Genomic DNA, 22,637 nt, shown 5'->3' on the forward strand with positions numbered 1-22,637 from the left:
AATACATGTAGAGGAGGAAGTTTATAAATAGATTCTGTACATAATCGTAGCATGACGAAGGAATACTGGCGCTATTTAATCCCCCTGTTTAGGTAATGAAATAATAATATTCTCAACAAATCAAATGCCCAGTCTCCTTGTGTCTGGCTAAAGTTTAGGCCCCTATATGTCAAAATAGATGTTTGGAAGATGCAACTGTTGTCATGAAAAGTGTTTCCTTCAAACACATGTCAATTACATTGAATTAACACGTATAATATCGCCAGTAGCTGAAGTGTTAGATGCGGTTGTTGTACTGAGAAATACGTATGCTACACTGTTTCATTGATTAACAACTCAGGCTATTGTTAACACACAATGTATGTTATATCAAAACTATATAACTTGTTAAATATGACATCTGGCATCTTATATTAAAATATATAGTTCAGGCCGGGCAGGGCCCCCCCCCCCCCCCCCCCCCCCCCCCCCCCCCCCCCCAGGCATACATGTATGTGTTACAGTCAACGTATAAACTGACGGAATTTTTTGCAATTGCATTTTGCAATACTTTTTCCATTTATTATATTATGATATCGTAATGCAAACATATTTCATGGGTGTAGCTGGCTGGCTCATTGATTCTCTGGTAAGACAAAGTCTTGATTGACTATACTATACACCCATGTTTGATGGTAAAAAGGAAACCAACAAGAAATGGTTACTCGATAGTGATGTAATTCATACGGGTGTCGGTCGGTACTGAACTTTCAGTTCCCAGAGTTTCGGCGACTGTTTTCAGCCCAGTAACGTTTTGATGACGTTTGTGGTATTTTCGTCGAATCCAATTTTCGAGTATATACTTTCTTTTGCCCGGCAGTTTATATGAATTAACCTATCGAGTGATGTCGTGTTTTCCGGTGTCGTGTAGCAGGTTTCAGATATAAGATGTGAATAAAATGTATTCGTAACAAATATTATTAGTGGGATCAATCAGTAAAGTTGTTACATTAAAGGGCATGTTAAAACGGTTGCAGGGATCATTTATTTACATATTTTTAATGAAGAGTGAATGAGTGAGTGACTTGTGTTTAACGCCACTTTCAAAAGTATTATATAACATAATCACAGTTTTATGTGGGAGGAAATGTGTTATAAATCTTTTGAATTAAACTAAGAACGATAGAGATAGATCCAGATCTTTTGACAACTGTCAGGGGCGCCGGGGTAGCCTAGTGGTTAAAGCGTTCGCTCGTCAAGCCAAAGACCCGGGTTCGATTCCCCACATGGGTACATTGTGTGAAGCTCATTTCTGGTATTTCCCGCCGTGATATTGCTGGAATATTGCTAAAAGCGGCGTAAAACCATACTTACTCACTCACTCGACAACTATCATTATTAACTCGCCAACTTTGATCATTCTCATATCTTCTACCTTTTGAGCAAGATCACCCTTCCCTCTGAGGTATCAACAACACACATCTGAGCATTTTTGTCACAATGAAGTATATTAACTTCAATTGAAATATGCTAGATACACGTCGTTAAAAATGCTTATCAATCTGGCGACAGTGAACGACAGACTGTGTGATGACTAATGTTCGTGGTATGCAGCGTTGAAACAGCTGCTCTTTAAAGAAACTGAAGGTCAGAAACAGTAGGTTAGTGTGATTTCCACGGACAGACAAATATGTTGGCTGTTTCTAGAAAATGCTGATTGGACAATAATGAATTTTGATTCAGTAAACTAGGCTAAACTAAAAGTTGCGTTCATAGGGAAAACACATCATGGTAGGGAAAACCAAATCATTAAAACTTAGAAATCTTCAATTGTGAACGTTTGCGAGCTGGGCCTTGCTTATATATTAATCATTGTCTCATGTAAGCAAGTCCATGACATGTATATGCCTTGAGTAAATACACTGCCGGGCAAAAGTTAGCATATCCTTGAATATTGGATTTGAAACCAAAAAAAGACAGAAGTAATCAAAACGTTACTATGTTTCATTTTCAATCGAAAATATCTTAGGTTAGCGATATTGTATTTCATCACTCAGACAATACGTCTACATGGTTTTTGGTGGGTTTTTGTATTGTTGCAGTTTCTTGTTGCACAAAATTACCCGGCCACAGATTATTGTTTACAATATGGTGGTGGTTAAATAGTCATAATCAAATTTAACAACAGGTCTTTCTCGGTATAGTTTCTCCTGCCTTCTGATTGGTCATTCAATTGGTCGGTCAAATTCGCGCAAGGTCGGTCTGACGTGACCCGTAATGGTATGTCCTCAGATCTTTTTTTAGCGGTTGCGAGAACTAAGATCTGATTTTAATGAGATTGAAAAAAGACATTCATGGACGGTCGATCGGGCATCCAATAGTTAACAACGTAATCTCACTACAGGGCCATCACAGTCTACACACAAGGCTAGTTTAGGGCAAGTGTGCAGAAAAACTAGAACGAAAACGTCCTTATACTGTTCCATTTATGCTGTACGTTGAATAAACTTAAAACGCCCCCGTTAACACATAGTAAAGGAAATCCAGTACCGATAACGCTGATACTGAATCCTCCTTGAAAAACAGGTTAAAATTTGACTTGAGCAACCCATGCTTGTCGTATTAGAGTCAACTAAAGGGACCGGGTGGTCAGGCTCGCAAGTAATCGTATTCCAAATGTGTAGATGGATGCTCATGATGTCAATCACTGGATTTTCTAGTCCATACTCGATTATTTACAGACCGCCGTCACATAGCTGGAACATGTTGAGGACGGGGTGAAACAACAAACAAACAAAATAACGCTATGTATTTGCTGAACGACGAAAACAAAACAAAAAAGCGTGAGTTATCGGCCTTTGGTATGACAATCGCAGACGTTCTGTCGACATTCTAACACTGTTTCTATTTTTCCAGGTGGAGGTGACGGAAGTCAAATCAAACAGACGAAGTAGCATCATCATCAAACCATATAAAACCATAATCATCATCATCATCATCATCATCAAACTATATAAGGATACCACTGAAGACATAGTCATCACTGTGAAATCAAAACTGAATGAACACAAACTCATCCACTAAGAAAAAGTTTGGGTTTCAGAAAAAAAAGTCTCTTTGTTATTGTAACAAGAGCATAACAACAATATTAAATGAAGACAAAAAATCGGAAATAAACGTCAACTCGAGGTGCAAGGTCAAGGTCAGGGGGTTTCATTCCTACTCGCTCATGAACATCATCTTCCCCCCAGATCAGAGTTGGAGTAAAGTGAACATCACGTTGACTACACCCGTACAAGTCGACACTAAAACAATGGACGTCGCTCAGTTACTGCACTACCTTCTGACCGGATCGCTGTTGCTACTTCCGGCAGCGTACCATGCAGCTGAACAGCGGCGATCTGCGCAGGCCTTCCATTGTAATTACTTCCTCATGTCCGTGACCTTCGGATCCCTTCTCTCCTTCGTCGTCCGTGTTACTGCGATGGTAGTGGTTGTAACTAGTGGCTATGGCGTCAATGTGTGCCCGTGCTACGTGAAATGTGACACACTGGTTCTTGTCTGCATGGTGGCTAGTGTTGCATTGTATAATATGACAAGCGGTTATGCAAAGACATTTACTGTTCCTAAAATCGTTTTCAGCGGTTATTGGCGGGCTGTTGTGTTATGGGCATTCTTTGCCATTGGAGTCCAAATGCTTTTACAGAGTCCCCACGAGGCAGGGGTCACCTGTGTTTCCCAGTCTGTGGTCAGTTTGCCGTATGACTCGCATATCTACATGCCGATGTTCTCAGGAAGACAAGACTCCACTACTCTGGTGGTACTCAACGCATTGCTGTATGTTCCGCCGTCACTTGTCATCCATGGCTGTGGTATCAGACACCCGCGTAGTGACCCACACACTTCAGGTGAGGCTTTGCCCAATTACATTAAGTCTGTTGGTTGACGCCTCAGCAACATTACAGCTATACGAATCTTGACCAGACAAACCAGTGATTGGTGTTATCACGCCGTCAGGATAGGATGACATGCATCAACCAAGTCACCGAGCCTGATCACCCGACCCATTAAGTCGCCTCTTACGGCCAGCACATTAACCCACTTAAAGGGGGATTCCGACCAATTACAGTCCAGTTTTTTACTGACCCAGCTTAGTTCAATTACACAGGGATATAATCGCTTGTTAGCACTATCTGCAACGTTTAGGCCAGTATACGCCCAAAGCTGAAATAATACAAGGTGTACCTTGAAAGGAAATAGATAATTGGCCGTACAACAGAGCACCAACCCCTCTTTAATGCAAATTGTAGTGAGTGAGTTTGGTTTAACGCCGCTAAGATCCCTATTTTTAAGTTATATCAAGGCGTGTCATCTCAATGTGTGACGAAAGCCTAAAGTGATATTGCTAGTCTTTTCGTTTACCGATTTGAGTGACTAAGAACACAAAGCATTGACAACCATGTGGGAAATAGAACCCGGACTTCGTGTCGAACCTAGGTGTCGCTTTCCCACTAGACTACCACTCGACATACTAACTTAATGCACTTAATAAGATCTATCAATTAACCGCTTATAACTCTCGAGTTTTGTGATAGTATGATAATAATATAAACTATTTTACCTTTCTGTTCTAAATTAAATTAATCGAATTATTTTTTCCTATGGTCTTATTGACAAAATATGGCACGGTTATGGGCGGTTCTTTAACAGTAATTGGAACCCTGTTTAAGATAAGTTAGCTCAGTTGACATGAGAAGACAGGAGGGTTTACCCTTCGGTCAGTAATATTCCAACTTTATCCTTACTTTATCCTTACTTTATCACATCTGTATCCCAACTTTATCACGGCGAATGCCGACTCCGTGGTCTGGATTGAGCCCGGGTTCCGATCGTGTCATAACCAAAGACGTTAAAAGATGGTACGTGTTTTCTTGCCTGGCGCTTGGCATTAAGGGGATAAAACAAGGAATGGTCGGCTTGGAGTCAGTGTACCGTACCTCAATTAGGTACCCAAATTAAAATAGTATCGGTGAATGTTTATGGTTTAGCGGCGTTTTTTTGTCAAGAGACGAGGCCTACGTCTAACCACAAGGCTACCCCTGCCGCCCCTGCTATTGATGACTGTGTGGACTTAATCAAGTTTAATAAGATGGGGGTTTTTCAATTATCATTATCTTTCCTTCGATTTACGCCGCTTTTAGTAATATTCCAGCAATATCACGACGGGGGACACCAGAAATGGGCTTCACACATTGTACCCATGTCGGGAATCGAACCCGGGTCTTCGGCGTGACGCGTGACGAGCGAACGCTTTAACCACTAGGCTACCCAACCGCCCCGGGTTTAATGTAGCGTTCAAGATTGTTTAGCTTATATAGCGACGTGCATGCACGTGTGTGTGGCTGCTTAAACTAGTCCGGACTAATGCCGATTTTACAAAGCAAGACCCACTGAGATACCATTCCGCAGTTTAACATGAATTCCCCACTCTCAGTATAATGACTCCGAGCCGACGAGTTCTTATTTTAGCTAAGAGCCAGGCAGGATAACAACAAAAAACATCTTTTAACGTCGTTTGGTATGACGCGGCCGGGCATTAAACCCCGAACCTTCCCCGTCCGCGATTGGAGGAGCCTAATTTATGTTCAGTGATCAACATTTGTTATTAAACTTAATTCTGTTCTCTCTTTCAGATGCGCTGCTCAGCGGACAGAACGCATGTCCAATCTGCCAAAACACTTTGAGAATACTTCACAATCCGACTTGGAGATATTTCTTTGTTTTCATACTTTGTATACTCAGACCGATGTGGTTGCTAAACAACTGGTTCCGTCACCATGACTACACAGATGTGGCACCGGCGGTACTTATCATGTTGTTGTTCTATCCAATCAACCTCGTACATGCCATCAACTATTTCAATGTTCGCAACTTCAGGTGGGCGACTTCGGCCCAAATATACCATGTTTAACTAGCAATAAATTACCACAGAATATCTCGCGCTCGTCAGCTTGGAACGTTTTCAGTTATCTAACTTTACGCGCGTGTTATTAACTGCCGAAATGTTGGAATGAGCCTATTCTATATTGACACTGGTATTTCTTTTGACGAAACTTCTGAATCGCCATTCTACAAGATGAGGTCTACTCTGTATATAGATGATGACCTGTTTGATTTACTGAACTGGAAATACACGTCGATAACTGCTGAATTGTTGAATTGTTCGACAGGTGTTACTTAGAAGTTGACGGATGACAAAGAAGAAACAATTTATGGATAACAACTTCTTTAACTACTGTAAATGTGACGCTTCGGTAGAGATCCTTTTCCGTTGTCAAGCAAGACTGAATGATGAACATGGTTCTGAATACAATTCGATATTGCTTGTCACGGAGACGTATCGGTGGAACTCCTGAATCGCCACGACACAATCTGAGATTTCAGGGACACGTGGACTCGTCGTCATTGGCTGTGAAATAATGTGTAGTGGTAATATACGAATTGATCTGTTCATACCGAAGATTTCCGACAGTTCAACTTTACACTAACACGTGGCTATTTCTCCACCGGAATCTCTTACCTTGACGAAAGGGCTACGCATGTGAAGTGATCCCACGTTCGATTCCATGCACTACGCATCATATTGTCCCATTCGGAGTAATATTGATGCCCTCGTAATAAATTTGTCAACCATGTGATTGTAAGGAAAATACACTATCACTCGTCCATCACGCCAAGTTTAATGACCAGGAATCTGATAACATCCTGACTAAACTGTTGATTGTTATAATGTGTGTCAGCTTAATGCTGGGTGGAAAGTGGGCAAATTCATAGACCCCAACAACTTTGGTGAAACCCATGAGTAAACTTGTGTACATGTGACAAATCAATTTTCACAATCGGGGTGGATCGTGGATCATCTCTTAATGGTTCAACTTTGCACAGCGAGTTAGGACACTGAACAGTAAACAGAGAGACCACGCTGCGGGAACACCTCATACCCGGAAGGGAAGGCTGAGTTCTATGTGCTGCATCGGCACAAAGTGTGAGGCCCATTCTTGGTGTGCCCCCACCGTGCGGTGTAAACATGTACTGACTCTCCCGCCCATTTGGGCCGTTTAAGAGTGCGTTTTCAGTTTCAAAATGAAACGTGTGGTTCTGTTATTAGCAGTTCAGATCTAAATGCATTGAAATGACATGCATCCTTAACCAACTGTGCGATTTGTTAATGAAGGGATTTGCTTGGTTCACATAGTTATTGGTAAATTATCACACTAAAATGTCGACTAACTGAGCGGCGAGGGTAGCCGACTGCAGCAGTCGATGTTAATGCGGGTTTTATATCGAAATGGCTTGGGATGGCTGTTTGAGGGATAACAGTCATAAAACGGTTGTTATACTTTAACATGTGTTTGTTATTAATTTATGTTTAGAAAATATTTCCAGCCAACAACTGCTAGTTATCTGATGGTGTGACTGAATATTGTCTGAACGGAAGTTGACAAACTCAGCATTCGCATTTGAAGTAATCATGATGTATATAGTGATGAAATACTGTAGCTATCTGACAATATATCAATATTTCACCATATCAAACAGCATTTTATCCAGGAACTATTTTCAGTCTAACTAAATGATGTAATGGTGTTTAGAGCAGGGTTTTGAAGATCAGAAAGAAAATATGTCATCTTCAAGTTAACATAAACATTTTCTTTCGCAATATATATATTCCTTGAATACAATTTTCAACATACATTAATAATGTCATCACGAACATATATAGAGGTTATCACGCGAGTGTGTTTGGGGATGAAAAATATCCTGCATTAGGAATAAACATTGTATTTAGCGAGCCTTGGCGAGCGTGATAACCTCTTTATCATATAATGTCAGTCTATGATTCTGTGCTTGAAAATTGCTTACCCTCTCTCACAAACATTACCTAAACATTGCGAGTTTTCCTGGAATGCGAGCATTAATATTTATTACGTCACAGGGTAAGTGATGTGTCAGTCGGACAGTGACAGTAGCCAATATTGTTCCAACTGAAATCTGTTTCTTATACAGTGGCGAAGCAACATATACGCCAAACAACAATTGTTTTTTACTTGCATTTCGAGGCAATCCATCGGTCTGTCCGCTAGAGTAACTGCCCTTGTCAAAAGGAAGCTACTCTAACCCAAGTCTATGGGACGTCACGACCACAGTCAGACGTTGTTGACAGTCGCCCTGTCCTGTCAAAACGTTAAGTGCAGTCAGATGTACACACAGCGACAAAACAAAACAAGGTAACAATTCAAACATATTTCGGCCAAATCCAACCATTTTAATTTGTGGAAAAGGTTTCAAGCCGCATAGGTCTACAAGCACAGATACGGCTACTGATCCCACTTGGCTAAGCCTAATGTGCCCTCGCAAAATTGTTTCGAAATTAATATCTCCAAAGTTGCCAAAACTCATAAAATGCCTTTGCGATGTCACAGTTAGACACTGATTTTAAGTATATTAGACTGTTCTTTTTATACTGATAGCAATTATCTCTGTAGTTTATCCAGATTACCGATGGTTAATTCTGACTCGATTGCCGAATGATAATGGCGACGCCATGTTTGTTTATAAACACTGAAAGTAGTCCCTACTTGACCTTTGATATTTGCATCTCTATCCGCATATGACCCCAACGGATATCGTTTTTATCCATAGGCTTTATCCTGCCGAGAAACCTACCCGTTATATGATAAATTTATTTATTTATAGCCTGAATATTGCTCAGTGTGACGTTAAACAACAAACAAACATCAAGTAAATGTGTATTACTTCCCACTCTTAAACTCTGGATGTGTTTCTTTTTGACTTAGAGGTAATACTCCTTGTTTTCACCTTGGGCAATATACTCTGCAAAAAAGAAACGCAAGAGTAGTAAAATCGTAAATATCTGACGAGTGTTGCCGACATCAGTGTGGGAAGAGTGAGATATTGCAGAAATGTGGTGACAAAATCACAAAAACACAACCACGTGAGGGCCTGGCGCCGAAACACACCAACATGACATGCACGTGCAACATTACTTGTTGGGCTATAAAAACGTTGGGTTTTCATTTGCAAACCATCACAATCTTAAAGCATGTGAACAACGAAAAACATGCCACGACTGTCGGAAGCCCAACGCAACGACGCCTGTCTGGAGAATCATCTTCATCTGCAGCCAGGTTTTTCCACGTGGCACTAAGCACCACCATTACAAGACTGTGGAGCCGTTATCAGGCACAACACGTGACCTTCCCAGATCCGGTCGATCACTACTAGAGCACGGGACAGATTCGAACGGCTGTGCCACTTACGTGAAAGACCCACGACGGCCACCTCTACAACTACGACAATACCAGGATTGCGTAGGACATCAGCACAGACGGCGAGGAACCGTTTACGCGCTGAAGGTATTCTTGTTAGACGACCAGTTTGAGGTGTCATTTTGACGATCCTGCATCGTCAGCTGCAACGTCAACTGTGTCAAGGTCACAGAGTATGGGCACAACTGCGATGGAGACACGTTGGTTTAGTGACGTGTCACGTCTTATGCTTCGCTGTGCGGCAGGCGTCGCCGGGAATGTCATGTACGAAACTGTATAGACGAAGTGAACAGGTTTTCTGGTGGCAGTGTGATATGGACAGCTACCCCCTACAATGGTAGAACAGATTTGGTGGAAGTTCAAGGGAATTAAAAGGCACAACTTCACACGGATGAGATTCTTCGGCCACACGTTCTTTAATGCAAAAAGTGAACGTCATTTTCCAAGAAAATTGCAATGCCCGACCCGCATACGGAAGGACTGACAACAGTCTTTTTCAGGAATCACAACATCCAGGTCCTGCCATGGCCCTCAAGGTCTTCAGATTTAAATCCAATCGAATATTTCTGGTATGCACTGGATCAACGACTGCAAGCCCGTCAGCAACAAACACAGAGCCTTCGAGGGTTGGCACAAGCACTGCAGGCAGACTGGGTGAACATTCCCCAGGCCACAATTCGGGATCTGATTGCTTCCACGAGTTTTGGACTCTAAAGGCGGCCATACAAGATATTGAGAACAGATGACCTTCATCTTAAAAATCTGAATTTCCCCTGTGCTAAATGGAACCTGGTCAATGACATTGATGTATGCCAATTTTGAACAATCGATTACCATCTGTTGATTAGTTATATGATATATAAAATATACTTTTAAAATCACTTTTGCGTTTCTTGTTACAACACATTGTTAGAACACATTGGAGAAACAAATATTGAAAAAGCTATGCTTATTTATATACCGAATATTTACAGACCGCGGTCATATAGCTAGAATATTGCTTAGGGCGACGATAAACTCTAAACAAACAAAGAAACAAACATGTGTCGAGTATAGGTGTTATATGCCTGGCAATGTCCTCACATCTTCGTCAACCCGCTGATGACGTCACGATGTCTGTTTCTTTCCATGTGGGAAAATACACCCATAATCCCCAAAGTGAGTGAGTGAGTGAGTATGGTTTTACGCCGCTTTTAGCAATATTCCAGCAATATCACGGCAGGGGACGCCAGAAATGGGCTTCACACATTGTACCCATGTCGGGAATCGAACCCGGGTCTACGGCGTGACGAGCGAACGCTTTAACCACTAGGCTACCCGACCACCCCTAATCCCCAAAGGCATTAAAGAAAAGAAGCCAGAAGCGCCGCAATTAGCTGTGCAGAGTTGCGTACCTTGGGCACGCAAGAAACTGTGAATGTGGGTTCGAATCTCTGTTGGCTTCGATTATGTTTCTAGGTTTGTCAGCACCATATCCGTGCTCGTGGGTTTCAGTTAAGTGGTAAACGTCTGAGACCTGCACCACGTCGGGCTTTCTTCCCTCAAGTTGACACACCGTGATATAACTGGAACACTGTAAAAAGCTCGTTGAACCAAACTCACTCGCCAATTTGCTGCACACATGCGGCACGCAATTGGATTTTACATCCGCTTCTATACAAGAGGAGTTACCTCCCTTCCTCATTGTGCAATACACTATCAGTGATAACGCATGTGAACCAGAAGAGGTCAGTGATACTTGTAACACCGAGCACACGCTACTCCCGACAAATATCCATCGATCGTCATGTCTGCCGCACACAGTGACGACCAGACACCGACGTTGTTCCGTGACGACTACCACGACAAGTTCTCTCCAGTGAGTTACCTAAGTTACTACTGGAGCAGCGAACGCGTGCAACAAGACTGGTTCCAGTTTCACCTCGATGGTGGCTACAACTACTTCAGACACGGTGAGTCTACAGCTACAACACTGGACAAACGTTAGATCTTCTTTAGGCCACCCATGGCTTGACTTCCCCCACTGACGCAACCCTAAAATCGGGCTAACCGGAAGTTAGTGGTTTGTAGGCTTCCTGTCTTACAGGTGAGGTGAAATTAGGTTTAACGTCGCGTCCAAGATTATTGCACTTATATAGCGACGTACATGTACGTGTGTGTGTTTGTGTGGCTGCTTTTACTAGTCCGGACTGATGCCGATTTATAGTGCTAGCCCACTGAGATACCATGCCGCAATTTAACATGAATACCCCACTCAGACACAGTATACTGACTCAGAGCCGACCAGTCCTTGTTTAAGCCCCTTAATGCCGAGCGCCAGGGTAACAACAAGTACCATCTTTTAACGTCTTTTGGTATGACGCGGCCGGGGATCGAACCCCGGACCTTTCGCTCTCCGGGCGGACGCTCTACCACTAGACCACGGAGACGGTTCCTGCCTTACAGAGTTGCGTCTCTTTACACCAGTATGACAACCATGTTCCCTACCTTACAGGAGATATTTAGATCAATATCGGACGAAAAACGCATATTTGTGTCACTCGCGTCATCTCAGTACAAAGGCTAAACATGCATGTGATCTGATCTGAAAAATATTATCCTGTGAGATGAAAATATTTTAATCTGTTCATTCGACTGACCGTGTTTTTAATATGGCTAACCTCTTTAAGTTGGAGAACAAGTATAATGTAAGTTCAATTAAAGCTTTGGCGTGTAATTTTGAATTTAATTCTCATACGTTATACTCGCTCATCATCATCATCATCATCATCATCATAATTTGGGGCGGTCGGGTAGCCTGGTGGTAAAAGCGTTCGCTCGTCACGCCGAAGACCCTGGTTCGATTCCCGACATGGGTACAATGTGTGAAGGCCATTTCTGGTGAACCCCGCCGTGATATTGCTGGAATATTGCTAAAAGCGGCGTAAAACCATACTCACTCACTCACTCACTCACTCATAATAATTTCCCCATAATCCTAGAGGGCATCTCGGGGACGAGGTTACTGGATCTTGGGTGTGGTCCTAATATCGGCAGCATGATTGGCGCCCCCGAGCACTTCACCCACATCGTCATGGCGGACTTCTCACAGGCCAATCTTGACGTCATCAAGAGCTGGATGCGTGGTGATGACGTCAACTTCAGCTGGAGTCACGTGTGTCAGTACTACCTCAAGAAATACGCACTTAAGTAAGAGACAGTTTTTCTCCAAGACTCTAACTGTAAAGATCTACTGTTCTCGGATTAAGACAGTAATGTTCAACACTGAAAGCCATTTGTCCATAATACAAATCTCTCAATCCCTAGAACAAATCTTATCCGTATCCTTGCTATTTTACTGCCTATTCGGCTGCCTTTACTGAAATATATATATCAAATTTTATTGTATATTTTGTATTGGTATTGATTTTTTTATTTTTTTTTACATCATTTATTCATGTTAATTGTCCGCGATTTCACATGGCCCTGTACATTGCCAAGTAGACTGGCATACCAGGGTTTAATTTGTATTTGGGTTTGAGTTGCTTAAAGCAATAATACTCATCTAATTATTCAGTACACATTTAATTTTTTTCTGCAACATTAACATTGTTATACTGTAGTACTTTGTATTGTATTTCTTGTTCTCTTTTGAATATTCTAGGTATAGTTATTGATGAGCTGAATAAATTATCGTTATTGCAAATATCTGACTGCCACGTTGTCTACTTCCAGTCCCGCCTTCGAATCCACTCGACTGCATTCTCTGAAATCCTACATCAAGGACATCGTTCAGTGTGATGTGTTACAATCGGAACCTCTCGGGCCATCGTACACGGGCTTTTTTGATTGTGTGTTCAGCAGCTTTTGTCTTGAGACAGCATCTCGGAACATCGACACCTACAGACGAAGTGTGCTGAATGTCGCTTCCCTCCTTCGGGATGGCGGCCATCTTGTGATGAGGGGGGCTTGTGGAGAGCACTGCTACCCTGTGGGTGGGAAAAACTTCCATACGTTAGCCTTGACCCCACATCACCTGACGACGGCCTTGACAGATGCGGGGTTCAAGGTCAAGGAACTCCAAATAGAAGGGGTAGATGATCCCGATGATATTGACGTCAATAAAATACATGGCTTTTGTGTCTTGGCCCAGAAAGTGGGCTTATGAACAGTTTGGGGTGATGGCAGATTGGTTTGATTCTAAGAGAAGACGCACACGGACACACACATACACACACGCACGCACACGCTGCCTTTGCGAGCAAGACCAGTAATAATTAAATGCATTTTCTGTATTCATTTTCCTAACCATATTCTCTAAACATTACTGCCCAGGATTGGATAATAAAATATCAGCAATTCATATTACACGTTATATTTTATTGTAATATACATCGATGTATTCTCATGTGGCCTGTTTCATCCATGATTTATGTTGATGGTGATGGACCCGAACACTTGCTTGTCCACTAAACCTGTATAATGTAAGAAAGTATTGTTCATATACATGATGAATGCTGTTATCTCTTCAGCACTTGTTTTAAACCTCTAAAACCACCACGTGTTGAAGTACAACTAAAATGCTTGTTTTCTTTCTAAGAATTGAACATTAAGCAAGTCTTTGATATGACCCGTGAAGATTCCGGGGTAGAATAGGTCTTCAGCAACCCATTCTTGCCGTAAAAGGCGACTATGCCTGTCGTAAAAGGCAACTCACGGGATCGGGTGGTCAGGCTCGCTGACTTGGTTGATGCATGTCACCGATTACAATTGCGTGGATCGATGCTCATGATATTAATCACTGGGTTGTCTGGTCCAGACTCGATTATTACCGGACCGCCGTCATATAGCTGGAATATTGCAGAGTGCGGCGTTAAACAACAAACCAACCAATTCACAGGATATACATGACAAGGCCAACATAGCACAACCGTGTTGAAAATCATCATTTTTCTATTCGTAGAAATTGATTTTTCAATCAATTTTGGAATAATTCTGTTCTTAATTATTTGATATAATTCTAAAACTTGCCGATCATAAGGTGTTGACGTGCTCTGTCAAAGTGCTGTTGTTCCTGATGTTTTCTGCCCAAAATGTATTGGCACTCATATTTAAACATTGTATTTCCTGCCACTCTGCATTATATATCCTATCATTATAATGTCATGATTTGGAAATGCCTACCGAGAATGACTGAAAGAGAAGTACTTTGCAGAAATATTACTTTCGTGGTGATCAACTGTTTCAATCCAGATGTGGTATATGTGATTTGAAACCTCTGATTAAGCAATCAGAATAGAGTATTTTCTAAATTCATGGTAGACTTTATTTTTCTGAAATCTTAACATGTATTTGATGATAAAACATCAAATTTTTTATATCAAAAATCAGAAATTCGATTTTGAGATATCAACTATTGATTTTATGTTAATAGAAAAAACTCCTTCAAATGGAAAATCATCGAAACCAACATGCTTGTTGTCAGATGTGTAAAACATTTGACGAAAAGGGAAATGTAAAGTGGGCATCCCATGTTAGCAATCTGCTTAAGCTTTCCAATAATATACGTTCCCTATATGTCGAGCAGTAGTCCAGCAGCTCCTGTCTTTGGTGTATGCATTTGATAACATTTAAGGAACCATCACAGATTCCAAAGATTGTCATTCGTCTCTTTCTCTCAGTTATTTGGTCAGTTACATCATTCAAGGTCAGGGGGCACGGGTGGCCCAGTCGTCTAAGGCGCCCCGATTCGCTGTGCAGAGTTGCGTCCCGTGGACACGCCAGAAACCTATTATTGTGGGTTCGAATCCCGGTTCGCCCCGATTATGTTTCTAGGTTTGTCAGCACCATATCCGGGCTCGTGGGTTTCAGCTAAGTTGTAAACGTCTGAGACCTGCATCACGTCGGGCTTTCCTCTCACAAGTTGACACACCGTGATATAACTGGAACACTGTTAAAAGCGGCGTTAAACACAACTCACTCACTCACTCTCATTCAAGGTCTCGATGAAGCTTTCAACTCGTTTTATGGGTGGAGGACATTTCACAATGTGACGCATCAGTGACTCCACCGGCCAGGATACGTTCACCTTCTCGCGAATACCTGGTCCCATCACTATTTGATTGTGATTTATAGACAAATGCTCAAGATATTGTCGGAATCGTACAATAGACTCTACTTTTAGCAGAGATTTCTTATGATTATGGAAAAGGTTTTGTCGGCGTTTATTGGAAATTATTATTATCATTGGTTGAGATTGTGGTAATATTTTCATAGCTTATTTCAAACAACGCTGTATGGATATCGGATTTGAAAATTGGCATAGTGAAATGGTTAGCTCATCATTCGTCTGTATATACGTTTCATACAAATCACTACTTGAACTTGAAAAAATATATTAAAGAATGAATGTCACATGGTGATTTGATCAGAACATTGTAAACATTTCGTTGTTTGTCACGCAAATTAAATTCGTATTTTCCCATAAACTGCCACTAGCGGATTAGGAGTTTTAGGGAGCGTTGTTATACGCAGAATGTCGTGGTAAGATTATAAATAAAATATTTTTAATCATTTCGTGACAAACACGCAAAAATATATCTGTAAAATTAAATGGGTGATGGACTTGACAGACAATATTGTTGACCAGTATTTTATTTACTGCGGTATGACTTTAAGGGAGAGTTCATTATTTCACATATTCGACATACTCGTATTAATAAATGAGTTTCGAATTTGGAATTTTAAAAACTGATTTTGGCGGTATCCAAAAATATTTGAGGGGCGGTCGGGTAGCCTAGTGGTTAAAGCGTTCGCTCTTCACGCCGAAGACCCGGGTTCTATTCCCGACATGGGTACAATGTGTGAAGCCCATTTCTGGAGTCGAGATACTGCTGTGACATTGCTAAAAGCGGTGTAAAACCATACTCACTCACACAATAATTCATTTTGTAATATCAGTAATTTGATTTACGTTTATTCTTATAAATAAATATAACGTGTGATATCAATAAATGTTACAGTATCATAAAATAAGGAATAAATGGTAAATCTCATAGTTGTGAGGTCGTGCTGGCAGTTTGTGGAGTGAACTGATGTGCACAATAAAACGTAAATGACAGAATAATCAGTCTCAATTATCCACCAAAACAGACGTAAAAGGCAAAATAGTGCTGAAAATAAGGAAAGATCACTGAACATCAGTGATTACACCCGCAACTCGCACAATTTGCATTAGCAAGTTAGTGTTTTTGGCCTAACGCCGCACAAGAGTACTCGACCTACGACGGTGCCTTGCGTTACCTTCGGGCGTAACGTCGGCGTAACCTACCCGTATACACTTTCTATTTTTTCGGGGTTGATTGTAAATATACAATCATGTCATCTATCGTTATATGTAGCGAACTGTCGGAGCAACGTACCTTGGCCGTGCCACGATCGTTAGTATTATACTTGGTTTTCAAACAGAATATTTATAATGAACCATTCGTCAATTCATGTTATCCTCCGACATTGAGACGACATACTATGACAGAACTTTCGTGGCACGAGATTGGATTTGTAACCTTTTAAGAACTGAAAGTGATATTTCATACCACGCGCCATGCAATTTATTATGTGTATATGTAAACAGGTCCACCACCCGGTAGAGCGAATGTAATGTTTCAGCCGCACACCTTAACAACGACAGAATTCTCTGTTAATACACTTCATGTATTGATTCCGACAAAGGTCCCGACCCAGAGGGTGGTTCGTGCAGGTGCGTACTCAATCTCGGTATGCACCTCCCTCATCTAGTCCTACCCTGCAGCACCGTGTCGCAGTGGTTTATTAATGAGCAGAGATAGCAGGCATTGTCGCACTGGGTCGACTGTAATTTGTCATTGGCGTTGTGTCACTACTGCAGGTGAGGTAACCAAGCACTGTGTGTTACGTCAGTGTAGACGTGGACAGGGACGTGGACGTTGACGACATTTACTCTGTGCAGAGTGAGTGATGTGAAGAGGCATCAAGACGTGTTTCATGTAAGTATGGTTTAAATGCATTTATAATCGGTATATACATGTATACATACACACAATCAATGACAGGATAAATGTACCTGTTGGTTTTGTTTGGATAAATTTCAACTATAACGTGGCGTCTACAAATTGTTGGGTTGATATTTGTATTCGTTACACTGACACAACCCCACTCCGCACGTGGGGACACTGTCTGAATTTAGTCGTGGTGCCTCCTGAGAATTGCTGTAAATGGCGCTTAATACTGTTGGTAGATAATTAAAGGTTATCGTTCTTGGCACTGACTATTTTCATGGCGCTTCATTTAGCAGACACGCCAGTTTGAAGACCCCTTAAACAAACAAAATACAAGTTTAAAAACACATTGAACCATAAGCTTTAACTCATCACTCAATCTTGTTGTTAATTTACTGCGAAGCAATTATCGATTCACTTGTACACCCAGAGATTTTTATCAGTTGTATTTATTAAATGATAAAAAGAAATATATGTCACATTGAGTGACGGTCCAACGAACATAAGCAAGTGTTGATTTACTGAATAAAACTCAACACCGCGCGCATATTTGCAGTTAACACGAACACTTATGATAGTTGCTCATCCTTTCCATAAAAAATATATATTTTAAAGAAACATATTTTCTGCTTAGTCGGATATTGACATTATTAAGTTGTTGGAATAATTGACACTTTAACAAAAGTATCAAATTTACAGATAGATAAAATTAATAATGTGTTCAAATAAACTTAGACTGATTATGTTTACATTTATTTTATTAGAAAACGTGATATCATAATGTTTTGGGAGAAATGAAAACTTCCAAAATAATCAAATATGCTCAACAAACAAGCAAACCATTTCAGCTCACCTTAACCTAAACACGATTTCATAACCGGAATTTTATACGAAATAAACTATGGTCCGATTCTGATGTTTATACTTTCATTTTTTGGCTGAGTATAATAACGGATGAGTAATTTCAAAACGACATGTTTAAACTACATGTTCAACTTAAGTTACTGGATAATTCCCACAGATACCTTCAGTGACGACCTCTATGCTTGGAGTTATACGCCAAAGGTGTCAAATATAGATCGTCTTTACATAATTATATTGTTTACAATATTGTCAATATACTCACGTAGTGTTAGAGAGGATACATCATAACAATGTCTCTATATGAGCCAAAATGGATGCAGATTTAAGTTTATTTGAGGCAGGGGGAATATAGGGCTTGCTGATCAGCGTCATCATAATTCGCTGTGGCGTCAGTCAGTCGTTGGTTAAATGTCCCAGATCTGGCACGATTATGAACCTTGATCTGACATGATCACTGGTTACAAAAAAAAACCGCTAAGCATCTACGACCTTCCTGCATAAAGCAGATGTGACGTGATGATACGGAATACTGAAATCGTCCTAAAAAAGAGGGGGCACGGGTGGCCCAGTCGTCTAAGGCGCCGCGATTCGCTGTGCAGAGTTGCGTCCCTTGGGCACGCCAGAAACCTATGATTGTGGGTTCGAATCCCTGTTCGCCCCGATTATGTTTCTAGGTTTGTCAGCACCATACCCCTGCTCGTGGGTTTCACCGAAGTGGTAAACGTCTGAGACCTGCATCATTCGGGCATTCCTCCCACATTAAGCTGAAACGCCGTGATATAACTGGAATAGTGTTAAAAGCGGCGTTAAACCAAACTCACTCACTCACTCCTCAAAAAGAAATTCACGCATAAAAAGTAGTGTATATTGTGTTACATCTGTTCACAGGATGTTCGGGAGAAGGACGATAAGGTGTTCCGCAAGACGTCGCATGTTCCTGATGACCCTACTGGGCTGCTGTATACTTCTAGCTGTAGCTAACCTGATCAGGCTGTTGCAGGCACCGCATACTAGGAAACACTATCGAGGACGTGCTGGAAATAGTAGAGCAAATGGCAAGAACGGAGCACCATACACAGGAATGCGCCGAAGGAAAGATTCTAAATCTGAAAGACTCAACCAGAATTATTCTACAGAAACATTTGATCGTCAACCTTTTGCCAATATTCAGCAGAAAGGAATGCATCTGGATATATTCAGGAACAAATCTTGGAGCATCGTTCATCAAATGAAATCACCCGATGATATAAGCCAGTACAATAAAACACCTAATTCCAAACAAAACCTGACTGTTCACTTCCTTCTTGGTGAGGATTCTTCCCATTTTGAAATCCACAACTTCCTGTCAGTATGGAGCGTGATGAAGTACATCCGTCCATGCAAAGTAATGTTCCATTGTCACGTGATCCCTATGACCACGCCGTGGTGGAGGCGAACCCTTCAGATAACCCCAAACAGAACCATTATCCCCTTAAACACCTCCGGGAAATATTCTCGAGATACGCCCAACACGAGGGATATGGTATGGAAGCACGGCGGGGTCATTGTTACACCGAACATCGTGTTCCTAAGGCATCTCCAAGATCTACAACGATTTGAAATGCTTGCTTACATTAATAAAGATAACGTAGGCATGCTGTACTTATCAAACGTGTCCTCTACAAAAGATGTAGCTGATCTTATTGATGATACTTACAAAAAAGGTCAAATTGATTTTAGGAATATAATAGGACATATTGAGAAGAGGAACTTGCTCCGTCATGAGCAGGAGGATTCTTGGATGTGTCTGAATGATGCGCAGTTACCAGCTGCTGACAATCTGTTGAGGAATAAAACACTGGTCAGTATAGACGTGACCTATACGGCCTACAATCCACCACCAACACTGGACAACATCTACAGGTCATCGACTCAGATGGCGGCTATAGGTAGACAGGTCTTGTTTGAATCTACGGCCAAAGTTGAACGATCTGTACCCAACGTATTTCATTATCTGTGGAAAGAGGGCAGAGTCAGAGATCTAAACATGATGGAATTGTTGAGTATTAAAAGCGTTTACCATTTTGCAAATCCCAAAGAAATACGTTTCTATGGCACCGTTACCCCGTCCGGACCACGATGGGATGACGTCATGAAACTGCCGTCGTTTACGTTCATTCAAACAGATCCACCAGTGTCACGTGACAGCTGTATGGTGTGTGAGATACTTCATGATCATGGCGGTACCTTTATCAATTTTGATGTTATTCTCACAGAAGGAGCAGATATATTTCGTCTAGGGTATAGCGTGAGGCTTGGCACTAAAGGTTCGGAATCTAATATCAGAATAGACTTTGGCCACAGATTACAGATTTTAACAAAAGAGGAGTTTCAGAAGCAACAACATCACGGGTGTTCAAACGTCGTCATGTCGATGGCGAAAGGGCATTATTTTGCAGTTATCTGTCCACAAGTTATACATGTCGGCAATTCGAAGGGAATCACTTCCTGTTTGAATTCTACGTTTCTTCAAATATCTAGTCCAGATTATATAATACAGAACGTGAGAAAGACATCAGTCGCTTCAGTAACAGGTTGTGTTGGAGAAGTAGCCAGATACGTGTTGTTTGGAGAGACAAACGCTTTTACAGAAGAAACATATCTCGTGCCAAACGTCATCCATTACATTTGGTTTGGGAAGGAAACACATTTTCATCTTCATATGTTTCTTTGTATTTACAGTGCATTCATTAACCAGAAACCAGATCACATATTCTTCCATTACGACCACTTACCGAAAGGGACGTGGTGGCAGACCTTGACCTTTGCAGTTAACTTGACCTTGGTGCGCACAGCGCCACCTACTTCCGTCTTCGGGCGACCAATCAACGTGGTAGAACATCAGTCGGACGTCGCCAGGTTAGAAATTCTCAGGAAGTATGGCGGTATCTATCTTGATATCGATGTGTTTGTAATCAACAGTCTTGACCCGTTACGAACACACAGTTTCGTAATGGCGGAGGAACAACCATCAACGTTAGGGAATGGCATCATTCTCTCTGAGAAGAATTCTAAATTTCTTGAGCTGTATTTGAACTCTTACAAACGTTTTAATGACTCGTTTTGGGGCTATAACTCCGTTGTTATGCCCTATTCAATAATGCTTCACAACAGGAATCTCATTCACCTTGGACCACGTGACAGAATCCTAAAACCTGATTGGTCGACGTGCTTGGACGACATATGGTACCCTGAGAGCAAGTACTACTGGCAAGACAACTACATCCTACATCTTTACTGTAAGATGAACGTGGACAGAGATCTACCGTTCATGGATTCACTGATCTCTACACCCCGGTTCGCTACTTCCACTTTTGGCCAAATAGCCAACATCGTATACAAGCATTTTAAAAGAACTGTCGGCCATTAGCCACCTAACAGGGACCCTAATAATTCTGAACAACTGAAAATCGGCATATTGTGTACTAGATTTTTGGCGTAGTTTGAGAACCTATATTAATATTCTGGATCTCGAACGACGGATAGCGTCATATACATTTACATTTTCTGGGACGTGGTTTCTGGAATATTGAAGTTAAATTCACCAGTTGATAAATCAGAGTTATTGTAGATGTGTAGTAGAATAGTTGAGGATAAATACACCTGTTATACACACGCTATCTAGCCTATGTAGTGGTTTTGAATGGTGGTGTGAGAAAGGTTCAAATGAAAGAGGACACTATGTGGTAGCCTAGTGCTTTGACCTTATAATACTAGTAGTTCAGGGGAAGTCTATACTCTATTGCACTACACATGTAGTTACTTTTCTAAGATGCCTAATTTAAAACTGATCCAGTGTTTTAATGGAAATGTGTTTAAAAACAAAACTGTACTGTGCCTTAAATTGAAAATCCTCGAACAGGGCTAACTGATGGGTTATTCCACTTGATTGCCTGTACCCTTTCGTTAAGAAACATATTTACGTTTAAACATAATACAACACCACTAAAATTGGTAGTTTATTGTTTAAATAGGTCGTTCTTCCTCATCCGTCCAGCGTATGGTTAAAAATAAACCCATACAGCAATAAGAAGTTGGGTTTTTAAAATTAAAGTTTATATATTAATATGCTTCGATTGAATCACGTGACTCGAAACATTCCACAAGTGTATTGTTGGTTGCTTTCTTGCTTAACGTCTACAAAATAATGGAGTCAGGACCAGACAAGCCAGTGATTGGCAACATGAGCATCGATCCACGCAATTGGGCTACGAGTGTATTGTTGGAGCCGAGTTAACGGTGAGTTGAGGTGTTTTCTGTTGTACAAGTTGCAACTTTAATTCCGCCACTAATGTTACAGATTGCAGCAACTCTGTTACTTGTGCTACATGATAATGTAACCGACGTGAATCGAAGGCATGGGGCGGGATATGGCGTCGACATGGGACGA

At 41.3% G+C, this 22,637-nt stretch overlaps 3 protein-coding genes across 3 annotated transcripts; all 3 read left to right on the plus strand.

Moving 5' to 3' along the window:
• The first annotated feature begins 3,208 nt into the window (after positions 1-3,208).
• LOC139452292 (uncharacterized) lies at positions 3,209-5,950 on the plus strand. The gene is made up of 2 exons (XM_071233709.1): positions 3,209-3,887; positions 5,673-5,950. Exons 1-2 carry the CDS (start codon positions 3,209-3,211, stop codon positions 5,948-5,950), a joined length of 957 nt encoding a protein of 318 aa, XP_071089810.1.
• A 5,093-nt stretch (positions 5,951-11,043) lies between these two features.
• On the plus strand, positions 11,044-13,639 carry LOC139453049 (nicotinamide N-methyltransferase-like). The gene is made up of 3 exons (XM_071234673.1): positions 11,044-11,281; positions 12,311-12,518; positions 13,044-13,639. Exons 1-3 carry the CDS (start codon positions 11,116-11,118, stop codon positions 13,474-13,476), a joined length of 807 nt encoding a protein of 268 aa, XP_071090774.1. The 5' UTR covers positions 11,044-11,115; the 3' UTR covers positions 13,477-13,639.
• A 5,458-nt stretch (positions 13,640-19,097) lies between these two features.
• On the plus strand, positions 19,098-21,617 carry LOC139452095 (uncharacterized). Its single transcript, XM_071233410.1, has one exon. It carries the CDS (start codon positions 19,098-19,100, stop codon positions 21,615-21,617), a length of 2,520 nt encoding a protein of 839 aa, XP_071089511.1.
• The last annotated feature ends 1,020 nt before the right edge of the window (positions 21,618-22,637 follow it).

This window comes from Haliotis cracherodii, unplaced genomic scaffold, assembly GCF_022045235.1.
Source record: "Haliotis cracherodii isolate W230 unplaced genomic scaffold, xgHalCrac1.p SCAF_9, whole genome shotgun sequence".
In the NCBI taxonomy this organism is placed as follows: Eukaryota; Metazoa; Mollusca; class Gastropoda; order Lepetellida; family Haliotidae; genus Haliotis; species Haliotis cracherodii.

Bases quoted from the DNA above. Each gene is read 5' to 3' on its own strand.
- LOC139452292 (XM_071233709.1), top strand. From the start codon at position 3,209: ATGAACATCATCTTCCCCCCAGATCAGAGTTGGAGTAAAGTGAACATC. The intron at 3,888-5,672 runs GTGAGGCTTTGC...TCTCTCTTTCAG, and splicing joins TAGTGACCCACACACTTCAG to ATGCGCTGCTCAGCGGACAG.
- LOC139453049 (XM_071234673.1), top strand. From the start codon at position 11,116: ATGTCTGCCGCACACAGTGACGACCAGACACCGACGTTGTTCCGTGAC. The intron at 11,282-12,310 runs GTGAGTCTACAG...CCATAATCCTAG, and splicing joins CTACAACTACTTCAGACACG to AGGGCATCTCGGGGACGAGG. The intron at 12,519-13,043 runs GTAAGAGACAGT...GTCTACTTCCAG, and splicing joins CTCAAGAAATACGCACTTAA to TCCCGCCTTCGAATCCACTC.
- LOC139452095 (XM_071233410.1), top strand. From the start codon at position 19,098: ATGTTCGGGAGAAGGACGATAAGGTGTTCCGCAAGACGTCGCATGTTC.